The sequence below is a fragment of the Calliphora vicina genome, chromosome 4 (assembly GCF_958450345.1).
Source record: "Calliphora vicina chromosome 4, idCalVici1.1, whole genome shotgun sequence".
In the NCBI taxonomy this organism is placed as follows: Eukaryota; Metazoa; Arthropoda; class Insecta; order Diptera; family Calliphoridae; genus Calliphora; species Calliphora vicina.
In genome coordinates this window covers 57,507,949-57,531,388 of record NC_088783.1, presented here as the reverse complement: position 1 = coordinate 57,531,388, position 23,440 = coordinate 57,507,949, and the positions used below count along the sequence as shown (strand labels likewise).

General features: G+C 32.1%; 8 protein-coding genes and 1 long non-coding RNA gene across 11 annotated transcripts in view; 3 read left to right on the top strand and 6 right to left on the bottom strand.

Moving 5' to 3' along the window:
• Positions 1 to 23,440, bottom strand: part of Arfrp1 (ADP-ribosylation factor related protein 1) — an 89,583-nt gene that overhangs the window by 31,622 nt on the left and 34,521 nt on the right. The window lies entirely within an intron of this gene.
• On the top strand, positions 377 to 878 carry LOC135957955 (uncharacterized). Its single transcript, XR_010576437.1, has 2 exons — positions 377 to 485; positions 586 to 878. It is a non-coding gene; the product is annotated as an uncharacterized LOC135957955 (long non-coding RNA).
• Positions 531 to 2,092, bottom strand: LOC135957954 (ribokinase). The gene is made up of 3 exons (XM_065508805.1): positions 1,975 to 2,092; positions 1,350 to 1,898; positions 531 to 1,286 (listed from the first exon to the last, which is right to left on the bottom strand). Exons 1-3 carry the CDS (start codon positions 2,037 to 2,039, stop codon positions 932 to 934), a joined length of 969 nt encoding a protein of 322 aa, XP_065364877.1. The 5' UTR covers positions 2,040 to 2,092; the 3' UTR covers positions 531 to 931.
• On the bottom strand, positions 4,810 to 10,771 carry LOC135956647 (M-phase inducer phosphatase). Of its 2 annotated transcripts, XM_065507198.1 has the most exons (3): positions 10,361 to 10,771; positions 10,121 to 10,289; positions 4,810 to 9,192 (listed from the first exon to the last, which is right to left on the bottom strand). In XM_065507198.1, the coding sequence occupies exon 3, from the start codon at positions 9,160 to 9,162 to the stop codon at positions 5,914 to 5,916; it is 3,249 nt and encodes a 1,082-aa protein (XP_065363270.1). In that variant the 5' UTR covers positions 9,163 to 9,192; positions 10,121 to 10,289; positions 10,361 to 10,771; the 3' UTR covers positions 4,810 to 5,913. The 2 variants fall into 2 exon arrangements, with proteins under 2 accessions (XP_065363270.1, XP_065363269.1); XM_065507197.1 differs by lacking the exon at positions 10,121 to 10,289.
• Rpn12 (regulatory particle non-ATPase 12) lies at positions 11,183 to 12,360 on the top strand. Its single transcript, XM_065507064.1, has 4 exons — positions 11,183 to 11,412; positions 11,484 to 11,659; positions 11,714 to 11,921; positions 11,984 to 12,360. Exons 1-4 carry the CDS (start codon positions 11,305 to 11,307, stop codon positions 12,287 to 12,289), a joined length of 798 nt encoding a protein of 265 aa, XP_065363136.1. The 5' UTR covers positions 11,183 to 11,304; the 3' UTR covers positions 12,290 to 12,360.
• On the bottom strand, positions 12,325 to 12,760 carry NdufV3 (NADH:ubiquinone oxidoreductase subunit V3). Its single transcript, XM_065507066.1, has one exon. It carries the CDS (start codon positions 12,678 to 12,680, stop codon positions 12,405 to 12,407), a length of 276 nt encoding a protein of 91 aa, XP_065363138.1. The 5' UTR covers positions 12,681 to 12,760; the 3' UTR covers positions 12,325 to 12,404.
• On the bottom strand, positions 12,858 to 13,490 carry LOC135956532 (uncharacterized protein C1orf131). Its single transcript, XM_065507065.1, has one exon. It carries the CDS (start codon positions 13,442 to 13,444, stop codon positions 12,902 to 12,904), a length of 543 nt encoding a protein of 180 aa, XP_065363137.1. The 5' UTR covers positions 13,445 to 13,490; the 3' UTR covers positions 12,858 to 12,901.
• Positions 13,836 to 18,259, top strand: LOC135959187 (nucleolar complex protein 4 homolog A). The gene is made up of 5 exons (XM_065510273.1): positions 13,836 to 14,031; positions 14,091 to 14,859; positions 14,926 to 15,261; positions 17,833 to 18,026; positions 18,097 to 18,259. Exons 1-5 carry the CDS (start codon positions 13,900 to 13,902, stop codon positions 18,211 to 18,213), a joined length of 1,548 nt encoding a protein of 515 aa, XP_065366345.1. The 5' UTR covers positions 13,836 to 13,899; the 3' UTR covers positions 18,214 to 18,259.
• On the bottom strand, positions 18,269 to 21,697 carry DIP1 (DISCO Interacting Protein 1). 2 transcript variants are annotated; one of them, XM_065510274.1, is made up of 3 exons: positions 21,562 to 21,697; positions 19,856 to 20,087; positions 18,269 to 19,405 (listed from the first exon to the last, which is right to left on the bottom strand). In XM_065510274.1, the coding sequence occupies exons 1-3, from the start codon at positions 21,619 to 21,621 to the stop codon at positions 18,585 to 18,587; spliced, it is 1,113 nt and encodes a 370-aa protein (XP_065366346.1). In that variant the 5' UTR covers positions 21,622 to 21,697; the 3' UTR covers positions 18,269 to 18,584. The 2 variants fall into 2 exon arrangements, with proteins under 2 accessions (XP_065366346.1, XP_065366347.1); XM_065510275.1 differs by lacking the exon at positions 21,562 to 21,697 and adding an exon at positions 20,216 to 20,469.

The window sequence follows — 23,440 nt, the reverse complement described above, 5'->3', positions numbered from 1 at the left end:
TCGAGGTTTTCCTGGTTTTTTCCTCATATCTCAGCCATTTGTGGACCGATTTTACTGATTTTAAATAGGAAAATTCTCGAAAGCATGTCTGGCAGAAAATTTGGATCCCGAAGATACCTGGGGTCTTCAGAAAATTGATTTCAACAGACAGATGGACATGGCTTAATCGACTCTGCTATCTATAAGGATCCAGAAGATATATACTTTCCACGAAGGTGAATGGTATAAAAATAGTTAAGCATACACGAATTCAGAACGTTATATTAAAGCCGCACAGCGCATAATTTCATCAAAACACATACTACACCCGCTATTTCAATCCCAAATTAGTCTGGCAGTCTTAAATTGTAAAATACTGGTATTTTTTTAATACCCTTTTGCATACGTTACATATATACTACGATTTTAAGCAAGTGTGATTTTCTTGATCTCTTTTCCTCACAATTTCTTTAGTATTGTGTAAAAAAAATTGAGCGTACGGGGAGGTTAGAAACAATTTCTCTTATTAATTTCATTCTTTTTTTTATTAAAAAAAACGTGCCTTAATTCTAGAACATTTATAATATTGAAATATTTTATTTACAGAACGATATATTAACAAAAAATGTCTGGTCGTGAAGGTGGAAAAAAGAAGCCCTTAAAAGCTCCCAAAAAAGAATCTAAAGAAATGGACGATGATGAATTAGCTTTCAAACAAAAACAAAAGGAACAACAAAAGGCTTTAGATGCAGCTAAGCAAAAGGCTTCCCAAAAAGGACCTTTAGTAGGAGGCGGCATCAAAAAGTCTGGCAAAAAATAAATTTTATAAGCATTTATTTAAATATGTTACTCTAAAATCCCTAACAAGTTAACAATAAATGTGTACAGCCTTTTTTTTTTACAAATATTTATAGACAATTAAGTTTTTTTGTTTTTTTTATTCTTAACGTTTTTATATTTCACTATAGGGGTAGTTTTGAGGTAAAATAGTTTGTATATCCTTCGCTTTAGGAAAACTCGACTGTGTACCAGGAAATTGTACGGAGTAAGATGCCACATAGTTGGCAAAACCTATATGCTGGTGAAGTTCCTTTTCAGGGTGTTGTGCCAAATGATAAGCTAAGGCTCCTAAAAATGCATCACCAGCTCCAGTAGTATCCAAAACCTTTTCCACTTTATTGGCAACGACATGTACACATTTGCCTTTAGTTTTACTAGAAGAATAAACGGCGCCTTGGGATCCTAAAGTTATAATTACAGTTGACGCTCCCATGTCCAAAAGTTTATTGACTGCAGTTTTGGCTTGGCTGTTTTAATAGATTAATTAACTTGGTAGAAGTACTAAGATAACCATAGGAATATTTACTCACTTTAATGTTTGTATATCGTCCAATTGACACATTAATGCAGCTTCTGTTTCATTTACGCATAAAATTGTGGCTGCTTTCAATAGTTCAGTAGGCGTGTTCTTTAGTGCAGGAGCTGCGTTCAATATAGAAATGCCTTTGAATGTCTGCAAAGCAGCCAATGTTCCTTCCAAAGGCGTTTCCAACTGACAAAGTAATACTTTGGCATTTTCAAATAATTCTTGAGCATCAGTTACGTCATTGGCATTCAATTTATTATTTGCTCCTGCCACAATAATGATGTGATTTTCTCCCTCGGAGCTAACGGCAATTTGGGCAATTCCCGTACTTTCTCCCTCACATTGTTTAACAAAATCCACATTAATACGTTCCTGTTTAAATTGTCCAACATATTGAGTTCCCCACGAGTCCGTGCCCAATTTGGCGATCATGGCTGACTCAGCACCTAAACGTGCCGCAGCCACACACTGGTTGGCTCCTTTGCCACCAAAACCGTTGGCAAATTTGTGGCCATGTAATGTTTCACCGACCTTTGGTAACCGATCAACATAGCTTTGTTTGTATAAGATTAGAAAATTACATATTAAAATTCGAATAGTTTTTCTGTGTCTTTTAATACCATACATACCATATAAAATCTACTATAGCTGAACCGTAAACCAAAACGTCAATATTTTTCAGTTTATCATTCATTTGATTATTATTTAGATTGCTCTTACTCACTTGTTTTCTTAATTAATGCTGACTCGGAACTAGTAAAACAGCTGCAAAATTGTTGAATATATTTTCATTCCAATACATGTTGTTACTAATTGTGGATTTCTTATCTAAACTTGTTGATTTTAGGTAAATAGTAGTGGTAATTAAATATATGAAGTTTTTTTTTATATTTTAAGTGTCATCTTAAAATTTTTTAATATTATAACGGTATATATATATGTACCTATAAACAAATAATCCCAATATTTTGCAACTCTTATTTTCTGGTAGTAATGTAACCTAAATATTGCCTTATACACTTTTTCGTTCAGTGTAAAAATATGGTGAGAATAAATATTGCATGAACAAATTAATAATTTTTTATTAATAACATTTCACATTACATTTGTGAGACCCCTTTCACATTATGCAATTTAATTGCGCAAGTCTCTTCAAATAAAAACTGCCCAAAATTAGCTAAAATATTTAAAAATTTACTTTTTGAAGTGTTTTGTATGGAAGGAAATCAGTTTGCAAATGTTATTTAATTATTTTCATACCAATTAATTGTTCGTAAACTCAAGGCTTATTGCGAAGCTATATAATAATACACTCAATAAACATTTTATCTGGAATTCAAGTTGAAAGCAAGTGTAATTCAAGCCTTGAATCCAATGTCACGCAATTGAATCGACTAGTAATGTCAAGACATGATGTCACAAAAAAACTTATCATGTAAATCTCGTAAAATGTATTTTTGTAAATTATTCGAATAATACTTTTTATTCGTTCGAATAATCGAGAAAATTTTAAATTTTTCACTCACTTGATCATACATTTTGACTGTACCTCAAGGTGATTCTCAAAAATAATTATTTATTGAAGTGTAATATTAAATATTTTTAAATTTATTTTTAACTAATTAAGATAGATTTTGTTTAAAGTATGTATTTTTTAAGGGACTTTTAAACAGGTTCGTTATATAATCAATTCGTTATAAATGTAGTGTAATTTGTATTAAAAATGTTAGTACAACAAATGGGACCTCAGAAAATTATTGATATAATCCGTTTATTACAAAGCCTTTAAGGATTGCTGCATTCGGTCAAGCCAGACCATATAATACCCTACACTGAATAAATGAGCAAAAATGTAATTGATTTTCGGAATTTGGCATGAAATTAAGTCGAGTGATTTATTTCTATATGAAACTTATTTCTATTAAATTTTATTTGAATACCAAAATTTTTATGAGATTTATCTTTAAATTTCCAGAGAACTAACTTTGGAAATACTTTAGCTTCATTCAAATTGCTTTGATTCATACTCAAAAAATAATGAAAATATCTTTTCATGAATTTGTATTTTTGTTTTAATCTCTTACAAATTAAAGCTTAATTGTAATAGATTTAATCTGAAAAAAGCTAAGGATCTAATAAATTTTATAAAGCTTATTTGTAATTTTTCAATTTCAACACACCTTTGAGCTTAATTCGCCAAAATCTTAAATTTGAATTAAAAAATGTTAGAATTTCATTTTATAAAATCATTTGCAGATAACTATTTTATGTTCATTCAAAGGATTTTATATGTATTATATTTAAATGATTCTAATTTTTATACACATATTTTGTATTTGGTTTTGTTTTAATATAAGTAATGTGCTGAATCATAAATACCCCTCATCCATGGCATGATTCTGCCATGCCCCTCACCAAAGAATTGAAAAAATTTTTTTGGTGAAAAAAATTTGAATCGTTTTTTTGGGCAGATTTTCTCTATTTTAAGCAGCAACGGAACCACGTTGAATTCAAGTTGGCAAGTTATTGGCAGCTTCGGAAAGTGGATTTCAACAGACAAACGGACATATATATATAACGATCCAAAATATTTATGCTGGGGTACCAAATAAAAAATGTGGAAATTACTAGCGGAATGACAAACTCTTACCAAATTTTGTTTATGATATAGTCCTTGCAAATGGTCTGAATTATCATTTTTAATTACACTCAAAGAAATTCTTTCCAAATTCAAATTTTAAAAATTACTTACATGTATGTCGAAATAACGCAAATCGGGGTCTTAGTTTTATTTTATTTGACGCTGATTACACTTGTAAGAGTAAACAATCCCAAACAAAAAAAATAGTGGTTACACCGTTCCTTTGGGAAAATGAGATTTTAAAATATAAAAATTTTTAAATCACTATCATCTATATATTTGGATCGCGATCTAGATTTCAGCATATTTGGCTATTCTGCCATCCATCAATACTGCATGCTACACTAAATATCGCAATACTGGATCGCGCTCTATATATGAGCACTGCTACACGTTCAATATATATTGACCTCGATCCGGTATCGCGATATTTATTGAACGTGTAGCATGCAGTGTTCATGTATCGCGATCCAAATCGCAGAATAACCTAATTTTACGGATCGCGATCCAAATATCACAATATATGTATATTGAACGTGTAGCACTGCCCATACGACACATACAACCTGTGCAAACTCAGAGTTTCCCTAATACGATACCAACGAAAATACTTACGATTTGCAAATTTGATGCATTTCAGGTTTCAAATTCGATTTTAGGGTTAACCAACCAGGATTCTAAATCGCTAGATTTCACGGGAAATCTCTAAATTACCATCACTGTTCTTGTAATACAACCCTTGACGGATTTTTTACATATAATACTGAACACACTGCAAAACGGGCAGGGTTGCCAGGTCTATAAATATTCAAGGAAATGGGGGTTTTTGTTGATTTTTTTTATTAACTTTTATTAAACTTCAAATATTATACATTTGTAACTTTAATTAGCATTAATTATATATATATATAACTAAACAGATTTGATAAGATAAAATAAAAAAAGCCCTCTTATGAAAAACTTATGAATTGCCAGGCGATTTTTAGTAATGAAGAAAACCCATATACTTTTTTAAATTTGTTTTTAAAAAAATGTTTAACGTTCTTATTCTTATTTTTTTTTTGTTGTTTTGTCTACACATACTATATAATTTACATTAAAAATTAAAATGTAAAACTAAGAATTTCTTTAATAATTATATGATAAAATTATAGTTAAATTTAAGACAAAAAAATTGTATGTTAAAAATGTATGTAGAGTGAGTTTGTATGACAACTGTGCAGATTAAGAAATACAAAATTAAAACTGTAACGTAAACTTGCATGTTTTGTTTAAAGTCGTTTCATTAGTTACATATTTCAAATATTTTTTTATTATTCTTAGTTTTATATAATATTGTTTTTTTTTTAAATTATTTTGTTAGTTAATAAAGCGAAATTTACATTATTTACTCTTACGTAATTCAATTACATTTTAAGTTTATTTATTTATTTTTATTGTTTGTTTTTGTTTTGTTTATAATTAGATTTTATTTGTAACTTAAATAAATTAAAACTAAAGGTCCTTATTTTCAATACAGAAAACAATAGATATATAGATTAACAAAATGATGGATGATGAGTTTTTCAAATAAATTACTTATTTTTTTTTTTTCAATTTTAAGTTGAAAAGCAAGCAACATACTCCATACTCAAGAGTACTTTTGCTTTTGATGTTTTGTAATTAAAAAAAAATTAAAATCAAAATCATTTACTAAAAATTATAATTATTAGTAATTTTCTTGGTATAAAAATGTTAAAATTTTGTTGTTTGTTTAGTTTCTCAACTTTTTGTCAGCATGTTTAGGTTTAGGTTTTGTTACGCAATGTATTGTGCACTTCTAAGTAAATTTAGAGTTATAACGTACCTAGTTACGTTTTATACATATTTTACAAAAGAAATTTAGGATTTACTATGTTCTACTAATTTCTTCGCTGTTTCTTCCTTCCTACTGTACTATAGAAATATGTTCAACAAAATCACTTTGAAGAGTCAGACCATCCACCACTTCCAGAAGAATTTCAATTTCTTTTTCGGTATTTATTATACTGGGTGCTCCCACTAGGCGTACATTCTTGCCCTCGATGTTGGTGTAGAAGGTTTTATTTTTGAATATAACGGCTCGATCATAGGGCATTCGAGATGCGTGATTTTTCTCAATCGATCGGCGGAACATGACGCACGACGGCTGATATTTTCCCCGATCTTCTTCTTTGATATGATGCTCATATAGGTCGCCCGTAAAGTGGGCAAAAGTGCCTTTACCCAGTGTTTGGGCAGAGAGTTCATAGAGGGTGACTTTACTGCTCCACAGATCGTTAGGCAGGCAAACATTTTTAGCATTGTTGGCCAAACGTATTAAAGGCATTTCCAGTTGATTTTTCATAACCGCGGGCCGTTTGGCCTCCATTGGCATATTGATGACATACCAGGTTTCAAAGCAAGTGATTTTCTTAATGATTTTATCGCCCTGCTTGGAAATTACAACTTTTTCGGCATTCGATTTACGGGGGACCGGTAGCGTTGTAGCCAGGGATTGTTTTGCAGCAGGTCCAGTCGTTGTATCGTTGATTTGTTGATTGGTGGCCGCTAAGGAATTTTCTTTAGCCGCTGCCGGTGTCAGGCGCTTCTTATTACTACTCACCACAATGGGAGTATTTGAGACGCCTGGCGTACGTCTTCTGCGCTGAGATGCAGTATTTTGCTTGGGTGTTAAGGCCACAGCATTGGAGGCATTGGTGAAGTTAGCGTTATTGTTGGTGGTTTGTAACACGGTATCGTCTTCTTCCGTATTTTGAGACTCGGTGTCTTCGGTGTCAACCTCCATTAAGTTTTGGTGGTTGTGGTGTTGTTGCTGATCTCTCTTTCTGGCTTTCTCTGTCATTTGCATAAGGTTTGAAGTTCTACTCTCGATCTCATCTTCGGTTTCTTCCTCCACCTCAGCATCATCATCATCATCTTCATCCAACGACAACGGAAAACTCTCATCGGCCGAATCATCCATGTTTGATATCATTGGTTTGACCGGTTGGGTTTTCTTACCCACCACTGAATTTAGAATACGTGGTGCCGGTTTATCCGGCGACTTTAATGTGGCCGTTAAGGTTGTGGTCGCTTTTGCTGATACTCTTGAATTGCGTAAGCCCAATTTATGATTAAGTATTTGAGGTGCTTGGTTTTTGTTGGAGGAGGAAACGGCCGCGGAAGTTGCTGGTTTTGTGGGTAACTTCCTCAATGATTCGCTCGAACGAGTCATGGGAGATTTTCTGTTGTTCTCAAATTCTTTTCTATTATTGAGAGTGGATAATTTTTGTAATTTCTTTGGAGGAGGAGCGACCACCGCTGCAACTTCCTGCACATCGTCGTTAAAGTCATTGTCATTATCATCGTCGTCGTCATCATCATCTAAACTAATACTTTCCGAAAATTCTATTACCGTGGGTGTTGTTTTGCTGTTGTTGTTCGCTTTTGCTTTTGTTATGAGAACATCTCCTTTCTTGTTGATAATGTCATTCACATTGACAATCGTGAATGTGGGCATTGTTTCGAAATCATCCATAGTGGAGTTTGGTGAATCATCTTTAATTTCATTTATATTTTCCAAACTATTGGCGTTTGTGTTGTGTGGTGATGTTGTGGTTTTTGATTTTAATGCGGAGGACTTTGCATTTAGAGCTTTCGTCTTGTCGCTGGTTTTGCTGTTAGTATTCAACGAAGACGACGAGCCAGCTGACCCTGAAGATATTGATATCGCAGATCCATTATTTTGTCTTTCTTTTTGCATGGGTAGTTTAGGTGAACCTATACGTAGTCTATTGGATTTTGCAGCCAATATTTTTGCTTGCGTTGTAAGAGAATTTTGGTTTTGTGGTTTTTGCATATGTTGGTTAGTCATGGCTGCGTTTGCGTTTGTTGTCTGTCTTAGCGATGATTTTGTAATTGATTCTGTATGGGATTTGGCTGATATTTCGATGGCCCGACGTGAGGAAGTCGTTTGGCTATTATTTATCTTATTGCTACCATTTACAGTTTGAGGCTGTTGCATGTGTTGTGGTGTCGTCGTGCTCATTTTTTGCATAGCCAAGCGACTCTTTGCCAAGGGAGTGGAGGACGCATTAACTCTATTTTCTTTAACCGGCATTATTACTTTGGGACCCGTCGAATTGGAAAGTACTAATTGTTTGCGTTTAATAGTATAACTGCTCTCGTTATCACTAGAATCCTGTAATTCTTCCAATTTGCGTTTTTGGGCCGTACCAGACAATAAATTTATGTTGCGTTGAGCATTGGCAGAAGCTAAAGAACGTCTTATTTGCTGTAACTGTGAGGGAGCTGAACGGAGATTTGAAGAGTTGGCTACTGTTGCAGAATTCGTCGTGCGTTTTACACTAGAAGAGGCTGCAAGAGTTGGTAATTTGTTGTTAGTTGGTGTAGGTTCCTGAACTCTTTTGGGACGACCGCGTGGTCTAGCTGCTCGCACGGGTTGTTCTTCAATAACTGAAAAATCTGAATCATTTTCATCCTTATCATTGGCCTGATAGGCTTTATCGTTACGCATGTCTTCATCCTCATCATCGTCGTCCATATCCCTTTGATTTCCATCATACTCATCATCTGAATTGCGGTTATAGAAATCATCAGAACTCGTAGATGCTTTACGAGTTTTGCCAGCTGTTGTAGACCCTCTGCTCGTGGAGGAGCCTAGCGTCGCTACATTGCGCACAACTTTCGGTGTGACCAAATCTTCACTGGCATATTTGGGATTGGGTTTTATAGCTCGTCTTGATCGGCCGGCGGCAATTGTTGGCGGTGGTGTTTCTTCTCTAGATGGTGTTGAGGCCGGTGTAGTTTTATTAGATCTGGGAATAATCTTGATCTTTTGGTTTGATCTTATATTAGACATGTTGGTGTTTGTGGCCTTTTGTTGTGGAGTTTGCAAATTACTATTGCTGCCACCTACGATTCTCTTTTTTATGGTCCCACCGAAGGGTTTCTCTTCTTGTTGTAATGTCACTCCTCCTCCTCTGCGTTGCTTAGGTGTTGGAGCCATAGCCGTTGAACTTAAACGTGTAGTTTTACGATTATCTTCCGGAGAAGGCGATACGTTTGGTGATTTTTTGGAAAATTTCTCTAAGCGTACTACACAAGAACGTGTCTTTTTGGCTTCCACGACGTTGGGTTTTTTTCCAACACGCATTTTTCACATAGAATCAACGGTAGAAATATGCTAAAAATAAAAAAAAAAATTAAAACATTAAACTAAATGTCAAAATGCTAATAACGTTTGAGAACAAATTTAGTTTATGTGCGCCAGGGATAAAACAAATTTAAAATAGGGGATAAGGTGATTATGGAAAAAAAAATGATGTTTTATCATGTCTTTGATTTTTTTTATAGTATTTTTGATATGTATTTATTATATTGTTTGACAGCTTCTCGAAAACGAAATGGGTTCCATATTAAAAACAAATTTGGACAACGAATAAAGATTTATTGAATTATGAATATTTCAGAGCCCGAAAATAATTGTTATTTCTGCATCCAATTGTTCAATAAACTCTTTTATATATTGTGGATAGATTTCCGGGTCTAAAACCGTGTTATTTACTGTCGGATCTTACTTACAAGATAATACCTAGTATATTTTCCAGTTCAAAATATTAAAATTTTCTGTTAAAAATAGTTCTGATAATCTAAGAATAATTGTCGCTTTTCTATTTTGAGCCATGAAAAACTGCGGTTTGCACCGACATAAAGAACATTAATATAACAGATGTTATTGAAATATTTGGATTTCAAATAAATAATAAGACTTGAAAAAACATTTCAGAATCTTAAAAATATAAAATTTACTATGTACGTTTTAATATACAGTTATTAAGCATATTGGACTCGAATTTAATAGAATTTTGTTCACCCATTATCTATTTGATCCCTTTAAAATATTTTCCAAAATCTGGCAACCCATTTATTAAAAATTGGCGGGAATTTCACGAAAAAAAATCCAATAGAAAACAAATAATTTAACCTTTTTTCAAATAACATTAACACAGATTCTACAATTTTCACAAATAAATTAAATATTGTTAAACTAGATTATAATTTACAATAAGATTTCATAGAAATTTAGTTTATTTTTGCCCTACTGTACTCACAAATTAAAACATAAGAAAACAAACGGGCAGGCAGACCAAAATAATATATGAATGCAACAACATACACTCTCGCACTCAACTAAACACACGCACGAACTACAAATACAACAATATACAAGTACGTAAGTCACAGAGTCAATCCAGTCAGCCTGCCTCTTTATTGCGCGGACTTTTCACCAACAGCAAAGAAAAACAATATAATTAGACTTGGACATACCAAAAAAAAAATAAATCACTTACTTTTTATAAACTTTTACAGATATATGAGATTTGGCAACAAAAATAATCGTCGTTCATTTAGAAAGGAAATTTTCACAACAAAATTAAAAATGTACAGCTAGATTAGTTTTTCGTTTTTTCTTTCGACGAAATTATCAAAGATTTTTTTTCTCGGTGTGTTTTTTTTTGTCGTCCACAAAGAACGCAAATGCCAGGCCAATACAATGTTTTAATTCACTATTTTTATGATATTATTGACTGATTATCTTAATCATGTTTTAATTTCACTGTTTGCACTAAATTAATGTTTATTTCTTATTATTTTTAAGGAATTTTATCAATAAAATTGCAACGTTAAACGATGTCGACCAACGCTTGATGATATTTTGTACGGCAGCACTTGGAAAAAAGTGGTAATTTTCTCTTTGATTTCCCAAGAAAGAGATGACTAGCTAAATGTATCTTCAGCAATTTGACAGAACACAAGGGGTTATCCATAAGTAAGAATGCGATAATTGTATATAGGTAAAAATGTGGTGAGTTTGTATAAGCAATAGTAATAGACTACCACTGACATTTGAGTAGAAAATGGCGGACCAAATAACCTCTGTAATCTATTACAATTAAAACTAAATTACTAATTTCTTAACAATTCTGCTAATGAAGCCTAGCATTGAATCAATATTTTGAAACTAAAATTATTTTACTTTTTAAAACAATTAAAATTTTACTTAAATTTGTAGAATTTTAAGCTGTATTTACAAATTTCGTTTTATTATTGTAATAGATGTAGCCATACACTGAGCAAAGCTAAATGTCAATTTTGACAGTTGAGAACAGCAAGAACAAAACGGATTTGACAACAAACAAACAACGGCCAACAACAGAAACAAAAATTGCAAATCATTTACAAGAAGAAATTTATTAGTGTTTTCAGTGAGATTTTTATAAAGAATTGTTAAAAAATGTCGGATTTAACTGAAGTTGAAACTTTGTATAAAGAACTAAATACAGAATGGAATAAAAAACCGCAAAATATTAAGAAATGTGGCCAATTGCTGGATCAATTAAAGGTTCCCAATAGATAACCTCAAAACTTAATGCAAGTTTTTGCTTATCATTATAAAAATTGTCCTTTTTTCAGGTGGCCCTTACCAAATTGGCCTTTTTGCCTACAAAAGATGTGAAATCTTCGAAAAATGAAATGATTTTATCGCGTAGTGTCTTGGAAATTGCCGTAGAATACAGTGTAGTCACCAAAGACATACCAGCCTTTGAAAGATACATGTCACAATTGAAATGTTACTACTATGATTACAAGTAAGTTTAAGTTAATTTGTTAAATAAATTGTGTTAATGCTTAATATATTGCAGACAACAAATCGGTGAATCTGAAAATATGTATAAGCTTTTGGGCTTAAATCTGTTGTATTTGCTGTCGGTAAATCGTGTTTCGGAATTTCATACTGAATTGGAATTGTTACAGGCCGAAATTATTCATTCAAACAAATATATATGCCCTATATTAGCATTGGAACAGTACATAATGGAGGGACGTTACAATAAAATTTTCCAAGCCAAGGTAAATCGCTGAGTTCTGTTTTTTATACAGTTTTCTTAATAATTATTTCTTTTTTATGCTAGAGCTGTGCCCCTTCCGAAATCTATTGCTATTTTATGGATATTTTGTTGTGCACTGTGCGTGATGAAATCGCTGGTTGCATTGAAAAAGCCTATGAAAAAATTTCCATAGAAGAGGCTAGCAAACGTCTCAATCTCAAATCGATTGAAGATGTTAAAGCCTTCGGCAAGAAACGTAACTGGCTTTTAGGAGCTGATAATGTATACAGTTTTGTTGATAAATCGATAAAACCAAAAGAAATACTACCATCTGTGGAATTGGCTGAACAGGCCATATTCTATGCTCGCGAACTGGAAATGATTGTTTAAATCAGCATATTTATGAATTCAATAAACACTCAACATTTATCATTTAATAATCAACTTTATTTTACAACAAATTTAGTTTTGCCTTTTAATTCACACACACATACGCCATTCACATTTACTTTCTATCAGCCGTGGGTTGTGGGCACCGATATTTGGCCATTTCGATTTCAGCCTCTGCGAAGCTGAAGCGATTGAAACAAAAATATTCTGGTACTTTGTATTGGCCAGTTGGAGAGGCTCCAGGTCCTACGGGTTCCGAGACAGGTTTGACACAGTTGCTGGATAAGCCCTTGACATTGCTAGTGGCTGGAGCTGATGCACCAGGAGTCTTGGCGCCGCCTGTTGTATAACAACGTTTAAGCAGATTTTGGCAATTTCTTAAGTTTCTCATGGTTGAATTTATTTTAACTTAAAATTTGTCTATTTTTTTAATAAAGATTCACGTAATCTTACGCAAAAGCACTCTCGCCTGTCACCTCAACTGTCAAATGCCATATGTTAACAATACTAAAACAATATGGTGAATATATTTAGTTTAGTGTTGGAAAATGTAAAAATAAATAGTTGCTTTTATTATTTTTATAAACATTTATTTAGAAAAACTTAATTAACTTATTTCCTCTTTTTAAATTTAGGCTTAACCACACCATAATGCTGATCTATAGCAGCCACCGGTGCCCTCTTCTTAGCTTGTTTATCCATTTTTGTTTTACTGCGACACTTGACCGAAGCAGCTCCCGTTTGATTTTTACCCAGCTGGTGGAACTTTTTTCTTTCCTCTCTTATGTCTTTCAGTCTTTTGCGTTCATCTAATAAATCTTTATAGTTTTTGTAGGCCTTCTTTGGTGGTTTGGCACCCAATTTAACCATTTGGTAAATTAGCATTTTCTTTTGATTTTTTTGAACTCGCTGATTGTTCATTGCGAAATTTAAGACTTCATGACGAGCTTTCTTAATATCAAACTCATTGTCTTCCTCCGGCTCTGTTTTACCAAAAGATTTCTTCTTTATAAATTTGTTGGCAGTGGTCTCCTCCGGAGGTGTTATGGGTCCTTTAGGTTCTTCAAACACCAAAGCTTTAAATTCCTTTTGTTTATTTTGCAATGCCAAAGCGGCTTTTGTTAATACAGGCTTATATTCCGAACTCACGTTCATATTTTTAATATTTTCCTTTTAAAAACTAAATTTTTTAATATTTACAAATTTTCACAAACAACATGTGTCGACTGGTATTTGTTTTGATAAAAATTCACCACGACTGATAAACAACTCTGTTTTAATGATTTTTATTTAAAGAGATACCAGAAAGTTTTCAGATCTTATTGTATATATAAAATTTATTTTATAGCAAATTAACGTATATTTAAAAGGTAATAAATAACTATTTTTAATACCGCATAAACATAATAAATATAATTCTTAAAAAAATACTTTTAGCTTACATTTTGTGCATTTTCAAGATTTGCTTAAAATGTGGCAACTTTATTGTTGCTTTTCACCACACACATGGTATTTTTGTTGTAATTTATTTTTGTTAAGCAGCAAGCAATAACTTTATTTATAAACGTGTTTTTGTTTAATAAAATTTATAATATTATTTTTTACTAATAATGGCTAGTGTTGACAAAAATATTAATCCCTTGAAAAACAAAATATCCAAAGAGCTCCGTTCTAAAGCTAACGATTTCTTAAACAATAAAGCAAAGGCCAACAATTTGCTGGATATCATACAATATTTGGAGGTAGGTTTTCATTAAGCTTTAATTCCGTATTCTTTTACTAACAATAACTTAATTTATAGAAAGGCTTGAAGGAAAAACAATCGCTAACACCGGCTCTGTTAACTTTAGAGGTGGTATTCATAGAACTCTTAAGAAGGAGAGATTTATTACATGAGAAAGATGTCAATGTGGAAGAAAATCCCTCGGAAGCCGAAACTAAATATCGCAATTGGTTAACCGAACGTTATGAGGAAACCTGGTGTCTCATGCTAAGCGCCATTGATTGTGAAAAGCCTCAGGAATCTGCTCAAGCTTTAGTATCATGTATGAAACTAATGGCAGCAGAGGGTAAACATCCTCTAAACACCTTGGAGTCCCTTAAATTTCCTCGTCTACGGTTACGTCGCATTTTGGAAAAACTTATTAGTGCACAACGCCCTCAAACAGCTGCCATACAAAGTTTTAAAGAATACGCCGAATATTTGGATGTGGTACAAAATTGTTGGCACACTTTGCCAAACCTTGTGAAAAAACCCGCATTTAAGAAAGAAACATTAGCCTTAAATTATCTCGAACTCATACACTCTCTACCGGTCACAGAAAATCTACAAGAACAAAATAAACTCTTGTGTCCATTGGCAGAAAGTGCACCCGGCTCAGAGCTGTTCGATTATACTAGCACTCGTAAATGTATAAATAAAGTGTGGAACAATCTAATGGTGTGGCTAGACACTGAAGTGCCAGAAAATGTGCACAAACAAATGTTAATTGTGCTATTGGAACGTATACTAACACATTTGGAGAAGCCCGTTATGCTAACAGACTTTTTAATGGATTCATTAGATTGTGGTAAGTGTTGTATCAAGCAAAAACAACTTTGTCTATTTTTTACTTATAATTGTCTTTACTTTTTAGGTGGCGCCGTATCCCTTTTGGCGCTTCAGGGTGTTTTCACACTTATACAGAAACACAACATTACTTATCCAAATATTTATGAGAAACTTTACAGCATGTTTGAACCCGAAATATTTCATACCAAATTCAAGGCACGACTTTTCTATTTGGCTGACATTTTCCTGAGTTCAACACATTTACCCGAAAATTTAGTGGCTGCCTTTGTCAAACGTTTGGCGCGTTTAAGTTTAATCGCTCCACCACAAGATGCCATTATAATATTGTATTTCATAGGCAATTTAATACTAAGACATAGCGGTCTTAAGTCATTAATATGTGCCCAGCAGCCTCAAGAAGGTAATTCAAATAATATTATTTTTTAAAACAACACCTTAATCTAATGAATGAAGATCATTAGATTAAGGTCCATTATTACAACTTGCCGTTATAGTTAAAATTACCTTTAATGGTTCCCTTTTTTTTGTATTTTATTAGTAGTATTTTTAATACTTTTGTATAACAAAATTTTTACATAGTAAGATTAAGCTCTAATTTATATTGACATTTCTTATAAATTCAACTGCTTTCCTTCTAAAGAGGGGGTGTTGTTTGTCTCGTTTTTTACACTATTTGACATCGTATTGTATAGTTTTAAACCTTTATAGAAAAGTGATTTTTGTGTGTTGTTATTATCCGCACGTTGTAGTCGAAAGTCTTGAGCATTCCTTAAGTTATAGGGTTGAATTTCACCAACATATGTATATTAATTGTTCTTTCAGATATTCTAGTGCTTTTTCTATTTTCATTTTTTGTATTAAATTTAGAGTATTTAGTTCTAAACGTTTTATATTAAGGCATTTAAGAGTGCTTAACATGTTATTTATCTGTGTATCTATTACATCTTAGTATTGCACGCATAGATTTATTTTGTAATTTTTGTAGTCTATCAATATGTACATCTGAACAGCATGTACATAAATTTTTTACAAATATATTGAATGTGTTGTTTTAGTTTTTTTGCTTAAAGTTACCTTTAACTATAACGGCAAGTTGTAATAATGGCCATAAAAATAGTAAAAATTCAAAATACAAATTATAAATATTTTTAGGTAAACAAAATTTAATTTTTGAATTTTTTTTTTAATTATTTAAAATTTTTTAAATTTAAAAAAAATTTTTGGTGAAAAAAAAATTCGGGTTAAAAAATATATTTTCCGATTTTGACCCATAGTATTTCCAACTTACTATAGTCTTATATACGTCGTTGCAAAGGTCTTTGAAATATAGATATCCATATTGTCTATATCAAAAATCGAGGTTGTCCTTTTTTTCCTCATACCTCAGCCATTTGTGGTCCGATTTTGCTGATTTTGAATAGGAAACTTCTCGAAAGCATGTCTGACATAATTATGGAAGATTTGGATCCCGAAGATATCTGGGGTCTTCATAAAATTGATTTCAACAGACAGACGGACATGGCTTAATCGAATCCGCTATCTATAACGATCCAGAATACTTTATAGAGTCGGAAAATTATATTGTGGAAATTACAAACGGAATGACAAACTTATGGGGGATTTCACGTCAAGTGAACCAACTTTTAAAATCGATGTCTTCCGATCGGGATGAAATTTACACCAAGGTTAGACCTATTGGATAGTAATTTATTTATTCATTTATTCAGACACAATTTTTCAACAAGATCGGTCCAGAACTCTCTTAGTTAGAGGGGGTCAAAATTTGACATTTTGGCAAAACATGTGATTTTTCTCATCCATGTAACTTATTACCTATTGTTCTTAGCAAAATGTGTTCCAAATAGTTTAGATAGCTAGTTCTTCAATCTTTCGAAAAAAAAATATTTAAAAACAATTTTAATATTTTTTTCCGAAATCAAAAACTTTTTTAACTTTTTTTTCAAAATGGACCCTTTTTTTCTTAAAATAAAGCTTAGATATTTTCCTTGAAGACCTATTTGGTCGCTTAGTGGGATGCGAGTTTGATATCTATCAAAAAATGTTTTGTAACTCAAAACATGCAATTTTTGACTGTTTTTGCAAAATCAAAAACTTTGTTGACTTTTTTTTTTTTTTCAAAATGGACCCTTTTTTTGCCCAAATAACGCTTGCATATTTTCCTTTCAGACATATTGGTGGCTTAGTGGGATATCTTTCAAAATAAATGTTTTGTAACTCAAAACATGCAATTTTTCAGGTTTTTTTTTTCAAAATCGAACATTTTTTCCAAAGCGGGCGTTTTTTAAAATTTTTTTTTTGCTCAAAAGAAAGCTTAGGTCTATTCCCTTAAGAGCTTTTTGGTCTCGTAGTGGGATGCGAGTGGAATATCTATCAAAATAAATATTTTGTAAGTCAAGACATACAATTTTTGTGTTAGAACATTTATTTTGATTGATTGATATTTTGATCCCACTACGAGACCAAAAAGAAGTGGTCGGCACACCCGAATATAACACTCCTACTTGTTTTCTTTTCTGTTTCTCTCAACCACTAACCTAAAATGTTACCTTTTAAATCACTCATTCAGTGTTATAACATAAAAAACGTTTTTTAAATCGTTAAGTTTGTGAAATTATCATTGAAATGAAAGAGGACCCCTTATTTTCGGTCTCTGAAAAATGTAGAAATTATAAACGGATAAGGTAAAATACAGCCCTTGCCGATAAGGCAAAATAGAGGCTGATCCAGCCCAATTATGAATAAAAATTCCATATTAGTCGTCTCTATACCCTTACCCCTCATGGTGAAGAGTATACAAAAAAAACCCTTTTATTTTTTCGCAGAAAAACTTTTGATATGATTTTACCATATATGACTGTTCCTAGTATTTTTTTAATAACATTTCTTTAAGTTTGTGGTTATCAAATATTTCGTTTATTAATAATTTTTATTTCTCATCCAATTCTTTTAGTGGCCGAGGATCCCTTTATAATGGAAGAACGTGAACCCACAAAATCGAATGCTATCAAAAGTTCTCTTTGGGAAGTTGTGGCCTTACAAAAGCATGCCATACCCTCAGTGGCCACAGCTGCCAGATTTATAGCACAGCCATTGCCCAATAAAGAATGGGATTTATCAACAGTTTTGGAAGTTAAAGAAGATGATGTAAGTTTGCTTCTTGTAATTATTTTTTAAACAAAATTTTAACTTGTTTTTTTTATTTCATCATCAACAGATATTTGATCAGGAAATTACCAAGAAATCTAAACAGTATGCTCTGGCTTTTGAACGTCCACAAACGGTATTTTTGCCTAAAAATGATAAATTCCAACAACACTGGTGTCTAGTGTAATTAAGAATTTGCTTTTGAATAAATTTAATTAAAAAGAAAAACAAAATTTTTTTTTTAGATTTTTTATTAATTTTTGTTTTTATCAAAGGTTTATAAAACAGATTTTGTATGTAAATTTTGTTTTATAAACCATTTATAAATTATGACTAAGGGGGTAAAACTAATGTCTACTACTACACGTGTTATGTTGTTTTTGTGTTTTTTTTTTGTTGGGAGGGGAGATTTTAAAATTGTGTCTTGTTTCATGTAATATTTGAATTAAAAAAAAAACTGTCCAATTCTCCAATGTTTTCTTTTTTTTTAAAGTCATACAATGAATTTTGTTTGTATAATACTAGAACTACTGCTGCAATGCTGGAGCTGTTGTTGCTTTACACTTCCTTAGCGGGTGCAGCAGACTCAACTGTTATGTCCAGCTCAAAATTGGTATTGAACAAAGTATTACAAGCTAAAGCGGCCACATTGCGGCGGGCCAATTTCTTAGAGCGACCTGTGGCCACGAATTCCTGCTCATCAACGGTGACACCCAACGATTGCAAGACATGTGGTTTCTCGCCACTGGAACCCTTATCGACATAGGTAACACCTGGACGCATCACACACAATAACGATGCTGGATGCATAGCCTCCCAATTGGGTGGCAATTCATTGCGTATGGGTGCCTTCTTGGGCTCCTTGGCAGCGGACGCTCCTTCATTGTCGCTTGCATTACCACCCATGACTGGATGCATTTCCGGTATAACATAACCCTCACTTTCCCAATCCGAGAACAGTTTGTAGATGGCAAACGAAGCCAAATTAATCATGGGCACATCGTCAGCATCTTCATTATTTGAGTTCTGTGTATTGTCATCGCTAGTGTCCATGGGTTCATTGCACACCGAATTATTGCAGCTGCTGTTGCCGCCTCCCTTTTGATTACGGGGATTCTCGCGCAATTTAGCAATAATATAATCTCGCAAAGCCTTTTCGCAGGCATTATTTTTAGATGCTGCCTTTGAGTTGCCACGTCCCTCATACTGGCTGTTGTTAACAGTTACCAGTGCGGTAAAGCCACCGCCAGGATTGCTACTAACTGTGAACTCGCTGATGGAGACTCCCCTCAATTCATTGAGAGCCATCAAACCATTCTTGGGTATGATGGTTTTACGCAAGCGGCGATTTTGTCTAATACGCTTCTCCTTGGTGCGAACTGAGGAAATATACAAAAAAAAAATAAAACACAAGTTGTTAATTAGATGCAGAGTATTACGGAGAGTAATTAAAATGACAATGAGATTAAAGTAATTTCAAGAGAAATTAAAGTATGGAAATTGTGTTATACACAATTTTCTATAAATATGTTTGTGTATAACAAGATTTTCTATGAATAATTTTGTGTATAACAAAATTTTCTGTAGACAATTTTGTGTATAATAAGATTTTCTATAGAAAATATTGTGTATAACAAGAATTTCTATAGAAATGTTTGTGTATAACAAACATAACTAAAGTTTAGCGATCGAAAAAAATATTTGCTTTTAATGCATATTGCTGAAATCAATGCATCATTTAGTTTACTGTTGCAAAAGTTTGTAGGTGATTTGCGCACTCACCCACCCACTATTACTGAAACATTAAACAAAACGTAAATAAAACCTACCGGAAGCCTTCTTGCGGGTCATGAAGATTTTCTTGAATTTAACTTTGCCATTTTCATCCACAAGATCGGAGGTATCAAGAGTCAGGGAACTTTCTCTGAAGGGATTCTCTGGTGGTGGTTCCAATGGTGGTACAACATTTGTTTGTGTTTTTTGTGGCACTGGAGATGCCGCTTGCTTTGGTGTGGCAACGGGCTGTGGTGCAGCAGCCTTTTTAACAGGGGTACTTGGATCCTAAATTAATTTTTAATAAATTATAATTAAATGTAAAAATAAATTAATGCAATCTTATACAATTATTACAAAATTTAAACAAGAAAACAAATTACTGTATTGAATTATAGTAGATAACTTAAACTTACAAAATACATACTAACGTTTACATAAAAAATATTACCAATAACCCAAATAATGGCGGTATTTATCCTGTACGCAAGACTTCAACACCAACATGTTTATTTCATTTATTTTTGTGCCACACATCAGGTTAGTTTGGTTTTTCTGATTTTATGTAGGTATATTTTTTATATTACTACTGAAACTATAGTTTAGGAATAGCTATGAACATTTTCTGCAGCTAAAAACCCAAACATATCTACATATATCGTTTTGTTTCATTTATAAACAATAAATTTAAACAAAGATAAACAAACATTTAACAAAAAAAAAAACTCAAAATTTGTTTAAAATTTCCCACAAATTAAGAGTTTGAAAAATGCTTGTTTATAGTGGATGAAAACTGTAAAGAGTTGGTTAAGGGTGGACGATTTTGTAAAAAGCCACCACCAATATTTTTAGGGGGTGTCAAATCTACACCATCAACGCCAACAACTTTGGAGAATTTCCCACATTTTGTTTTTTACACTTGATTTTTTAAACCATTTTGTTTAAGTATTAAAACTGCATGTAGAAAATACAATTTCTTTTTGTATTACAACACAGTGTGACTGAAGCCTCAAGTAATTATTTTATTTCAATATAATACGATCTAAATGAAATAAAATAATCACCTGATCCTTGTAAAATGTCTATGTTGAAACAGTTTTATATTTAAACAAAATGATTTAAAAACTTCATGTAGTTTCTTCTTTAAGAAGAATTGGTTTTCTTTGTCGTTTGAGTAATGAGCAAAATAAAATGTACATAACTATAGGACACAAAACTGATAATTTAAGCAAAAGTTCACATAGAACGATTTCCAATAATCGTTCAAAAGCGCTAATATCTGGCTCATATTTCACAACGAAACTCACACGAAAAAAAAATCGCCAAGTTGATATAACTCATAAGAGAGCAAAGTATGTATGCGTTTGTGAGGGGGTGAAAACAAAGAGAATTAACACAAACCTCAACTCTCTTAAGTTATAAAAACTAGTATACACATAAGAAAATAGTAGCGCTTCTAAAGATTATTGCAAAAAAGTCTAAGAATTTGGTTTATTGATTTTTTTTCTTTCAACCATAATACTGACTTTTTCGCTGTAAAATTATAAAAAGAAATAAAAATTAAAACATTAATTTTATTTATTAAGAAAAAAAAATAACAAAAAAAATAAATAGAATTAGTATGTATAATAATATTTTACTAAGAATGACTAAGCTCTTGATTAATTGATTCATAATATACATTCATATGTACATACTATATTCCTAATAACAAATCTGGTGAAATTATTTTCTTTTTTTATAAGAATCTTTTAATACTTACAAGAACACCACCAGCAACAAAAGCTTTTTGATTACTATTTGGAGCACGTCTGCGATTCATGTTAAATATTTTTTTGTTTTAATTCTTTTTTTAAATTAACTTTTTCTTTCTATTATTCTTGTAACGAACAAAAACCGGAGATTGTTGTTTCCAATACGACTGTTCCCGAATGAATGAATGAAAATGGCGACTGTTTCTTGAGAATGCAAATAGGGCAGTTATAAGTGTTGCCAGATGTTTTTTATTAAAAAAAAAACATGCTAAAAATAGTGATACCAACTGCTTGCAAGCTACCACCATTGAAACGCCACACTATACAGCTTTAAAAGTTCACTTCAAAGAAGAAATAGCATATATATATCGGTTTAAATATCATGTTTACGTTGATAAAATGGTAGGATTACTACAAATTTCAGATTTTAACATATTTTTAATGAATACAAACGAGCCGGTATTAATGTTGCCAGAAGTTTTGTAAAAAAAAAACCATATGCTAAAAAAAGAGTGTTGCCAACTGTTTGTAAACAAAAACCGCAGAACAGCACTAATTTCTCGTCAACACGAAGAATAATCGCCTGTCTATATTTGACAAATATTTCTCATGACATTTAATGACGTCTGTTGTCAAGACAAAGTTGTCTGAGCTAAATTTTTTAATAATGAAGCAATAATATTGGGGTAGAATACATATTCATGAAATTTGTTTTTGTAATTTCTTATTCTTATCGCAATATATGTGCAAATAACTGTTTCTGAGCTCCACACGTGAACTACCATGTGTTCACAATAGAATTTGACAGTTTAGTATATCATTATTTCCAAGTTTATTGCGTGTGGAGACACCATTTAGAGTTGCCAACACTAGTAATTTTAAAATGCAGATATGGAAAATTGACATTATGAAATTTGAACCTAAAGTTAAAATGACAGTTTTCATACAAAAATTATTTTAATTTATAAGTTTACACATAACAAGTGTTTGTGATAATGGGGGTAAGTTATGTTACAGCAATATTTTAAACAAGAATCTGTTTATATTGTAAATAACCGCTAATTATAATGGAATTCTTTGTATTAAGCAAATAATACACGGTTGTTAGATCTTAAAACGTCAGAAAATGGTGAACTTATGTGGTTGTTAACCATCTACTGAACATTTTTCTGACAACGTTGTAAGATCTGACAACCATGTATACATAGCTTTAATAAACCAAAAATATATAAAATTGTGTATGCTGCCCATTTATAATCTATATAGTTAATAGACAAGACGATTTCTTGTATAAATAAAAAGAATTTTTATTTTTATCGGAAAATTTCTCCTTTGTACGGCTTTTTTAATTTACACAACGGTAACGCTGCCTACATTTCCCCTATTTTTATTTAGAACGAGTTGCCAACTTATGCATTTTTATATGCAGCTCTAGTGAACTTATTAACACACTTAGACAAATTTTGTGTAATTGCTTAAAACTACTCATTAATAATTGCACATGAACCTCAACTTTGACATAGTAATTAGAGATTTATTTGACCTCTATATGTCATAATCATGGACATGGAGGTTTATTTTATTTTTGAGTGCCGCCAGAGGGCGCTCTAGTAAATTTTTGTGGATTCGGGAGGACTCGAAATTGCCTTTTTTTAAGTTTTTAAAATGTTTGCAACATAATGTGCCTGTTTTGTTAATATTTTTTAAAAAGCAAATATTAACGAAACAATTTTTAGCTAAAATGTAAAGTGGTAAAATTCACACAACCTCATAAGCTAAAGGCTATATACATACATATATCATAAATGTCTGTAAAAGGTGTACTAATTCGAACCTAATCAAATTTTATAGAATTTCCATAAAATATTTGCAAATTTTCAGTACAAG

Excerpts from the sequence above, each read along its gene's own strand:
- LOC135957954 (XM_065508805.1), bottom strand. The coding sequence starts at position 2,039 with ATGAATGATAAACTGAAAAATATTGACGTTTTGGTTTACGGTTCAGCT. Across the intron at positions 1,899-1,974 it reads GCTATAGTAGATTTTATATG|CTATGTTGATCGGTTACCAA; the intron begins GTATGTATGGTA and ends ATACAAACAAAG. Across the intron at positions 1,287-1,349 it reads GACGATATACAAACATTAAA|CCAAGCCAAAACTGCAGTCA; the intron begins GTGAGTAAATAT and ends CTATTAAAACAG.
- LOC135956647 (XM_065507198.1), bottom strand. The coding sequence starts at position 9,162 with ATGCGTGTTGGAAAAAAACCCAACGTCGTGGAAGCCAAAAAGACACGT.
- Rpn12 (XM_065507064.1), top strand. The coding sequence starts at position 11,305 with ATGTCGGATTTAACTGAAGTTGAAACTTTGTATAAAGAACTAAATACA. Across the intron at positions 11,660-11,713 it reads TGTTACTACTATGATTACAA|ACAACAAATCGGTGAATCTG; the intron begins GTAAGTTTAAGT and ends AATATATTGCAG. Across the intron at positions 11,922-11,983 it reads ATAAAATTTTCCAAGCCAAG|AGCTGTGCCCCTTCCGAAAT; the intron begins GTAAATCGCTGA and ends TTTTTATGCTAG.
- NdufV3 (XM_065507066.1), bottom strand. The coding sequence starts at position 12,680 with ATGAGAAACTTAAGAAATTGCCAAAATCTGCTTAAACGTTGTTATACA.
- LOC135956532 (XM_065507065.1), bottom strand. The coding sequence starts at position 13,444 with ATGAACGTGAGTTCGGAATATAAGCCTGTATTAACAAAAGCCGCTTTG.
- LOC135959187 (XM_065510273.1), top strand. The coding sequence starts at position 13,900 with ATGGCTAGTGTTGACAAAAATATTAATCCCTTGAAAAACAAAATATCC. Across the intron at positions 15,262-17,832 it reads TGCCCAGCAGCCTCAAGAAG|TGGCCGAGGATCCCTTTATA; the intron begins GTAATTCAAATA and ends CAATTCTTTTAG. Across the intron at positions 18,027-18,096 it reads TGGAAGTTAAAGAAGATGAT|ATATTTGATCAGGAAATTAC; the intron begins GTAAGTTTGCTT and ends CATCATCAACAG.
- DIP1 (XM_065510274.1), bottom strand. The coding sequence starts at position 21,621 with ATGAATCGCAGACGTGCTCCAAATAGTAATCAAAAAGCTTTTGTTGCT. Across the intron at positions 20,088-21,561 it reads TTGTTGCTGGTGGTGTTCTT|GATCCAAGTACCCCTGTTAA; the intron begins GTAAGTATTAAA and ends AAATTAATTTAG. Across the intron at positions 19,406-19,855 it reads GACCCGCAAGAAGGCTTCCG|TTCGCACCAAGGAGAAGCGT; the intron begins GTAGGTTTTATT and ends ATATTTCCTCAG.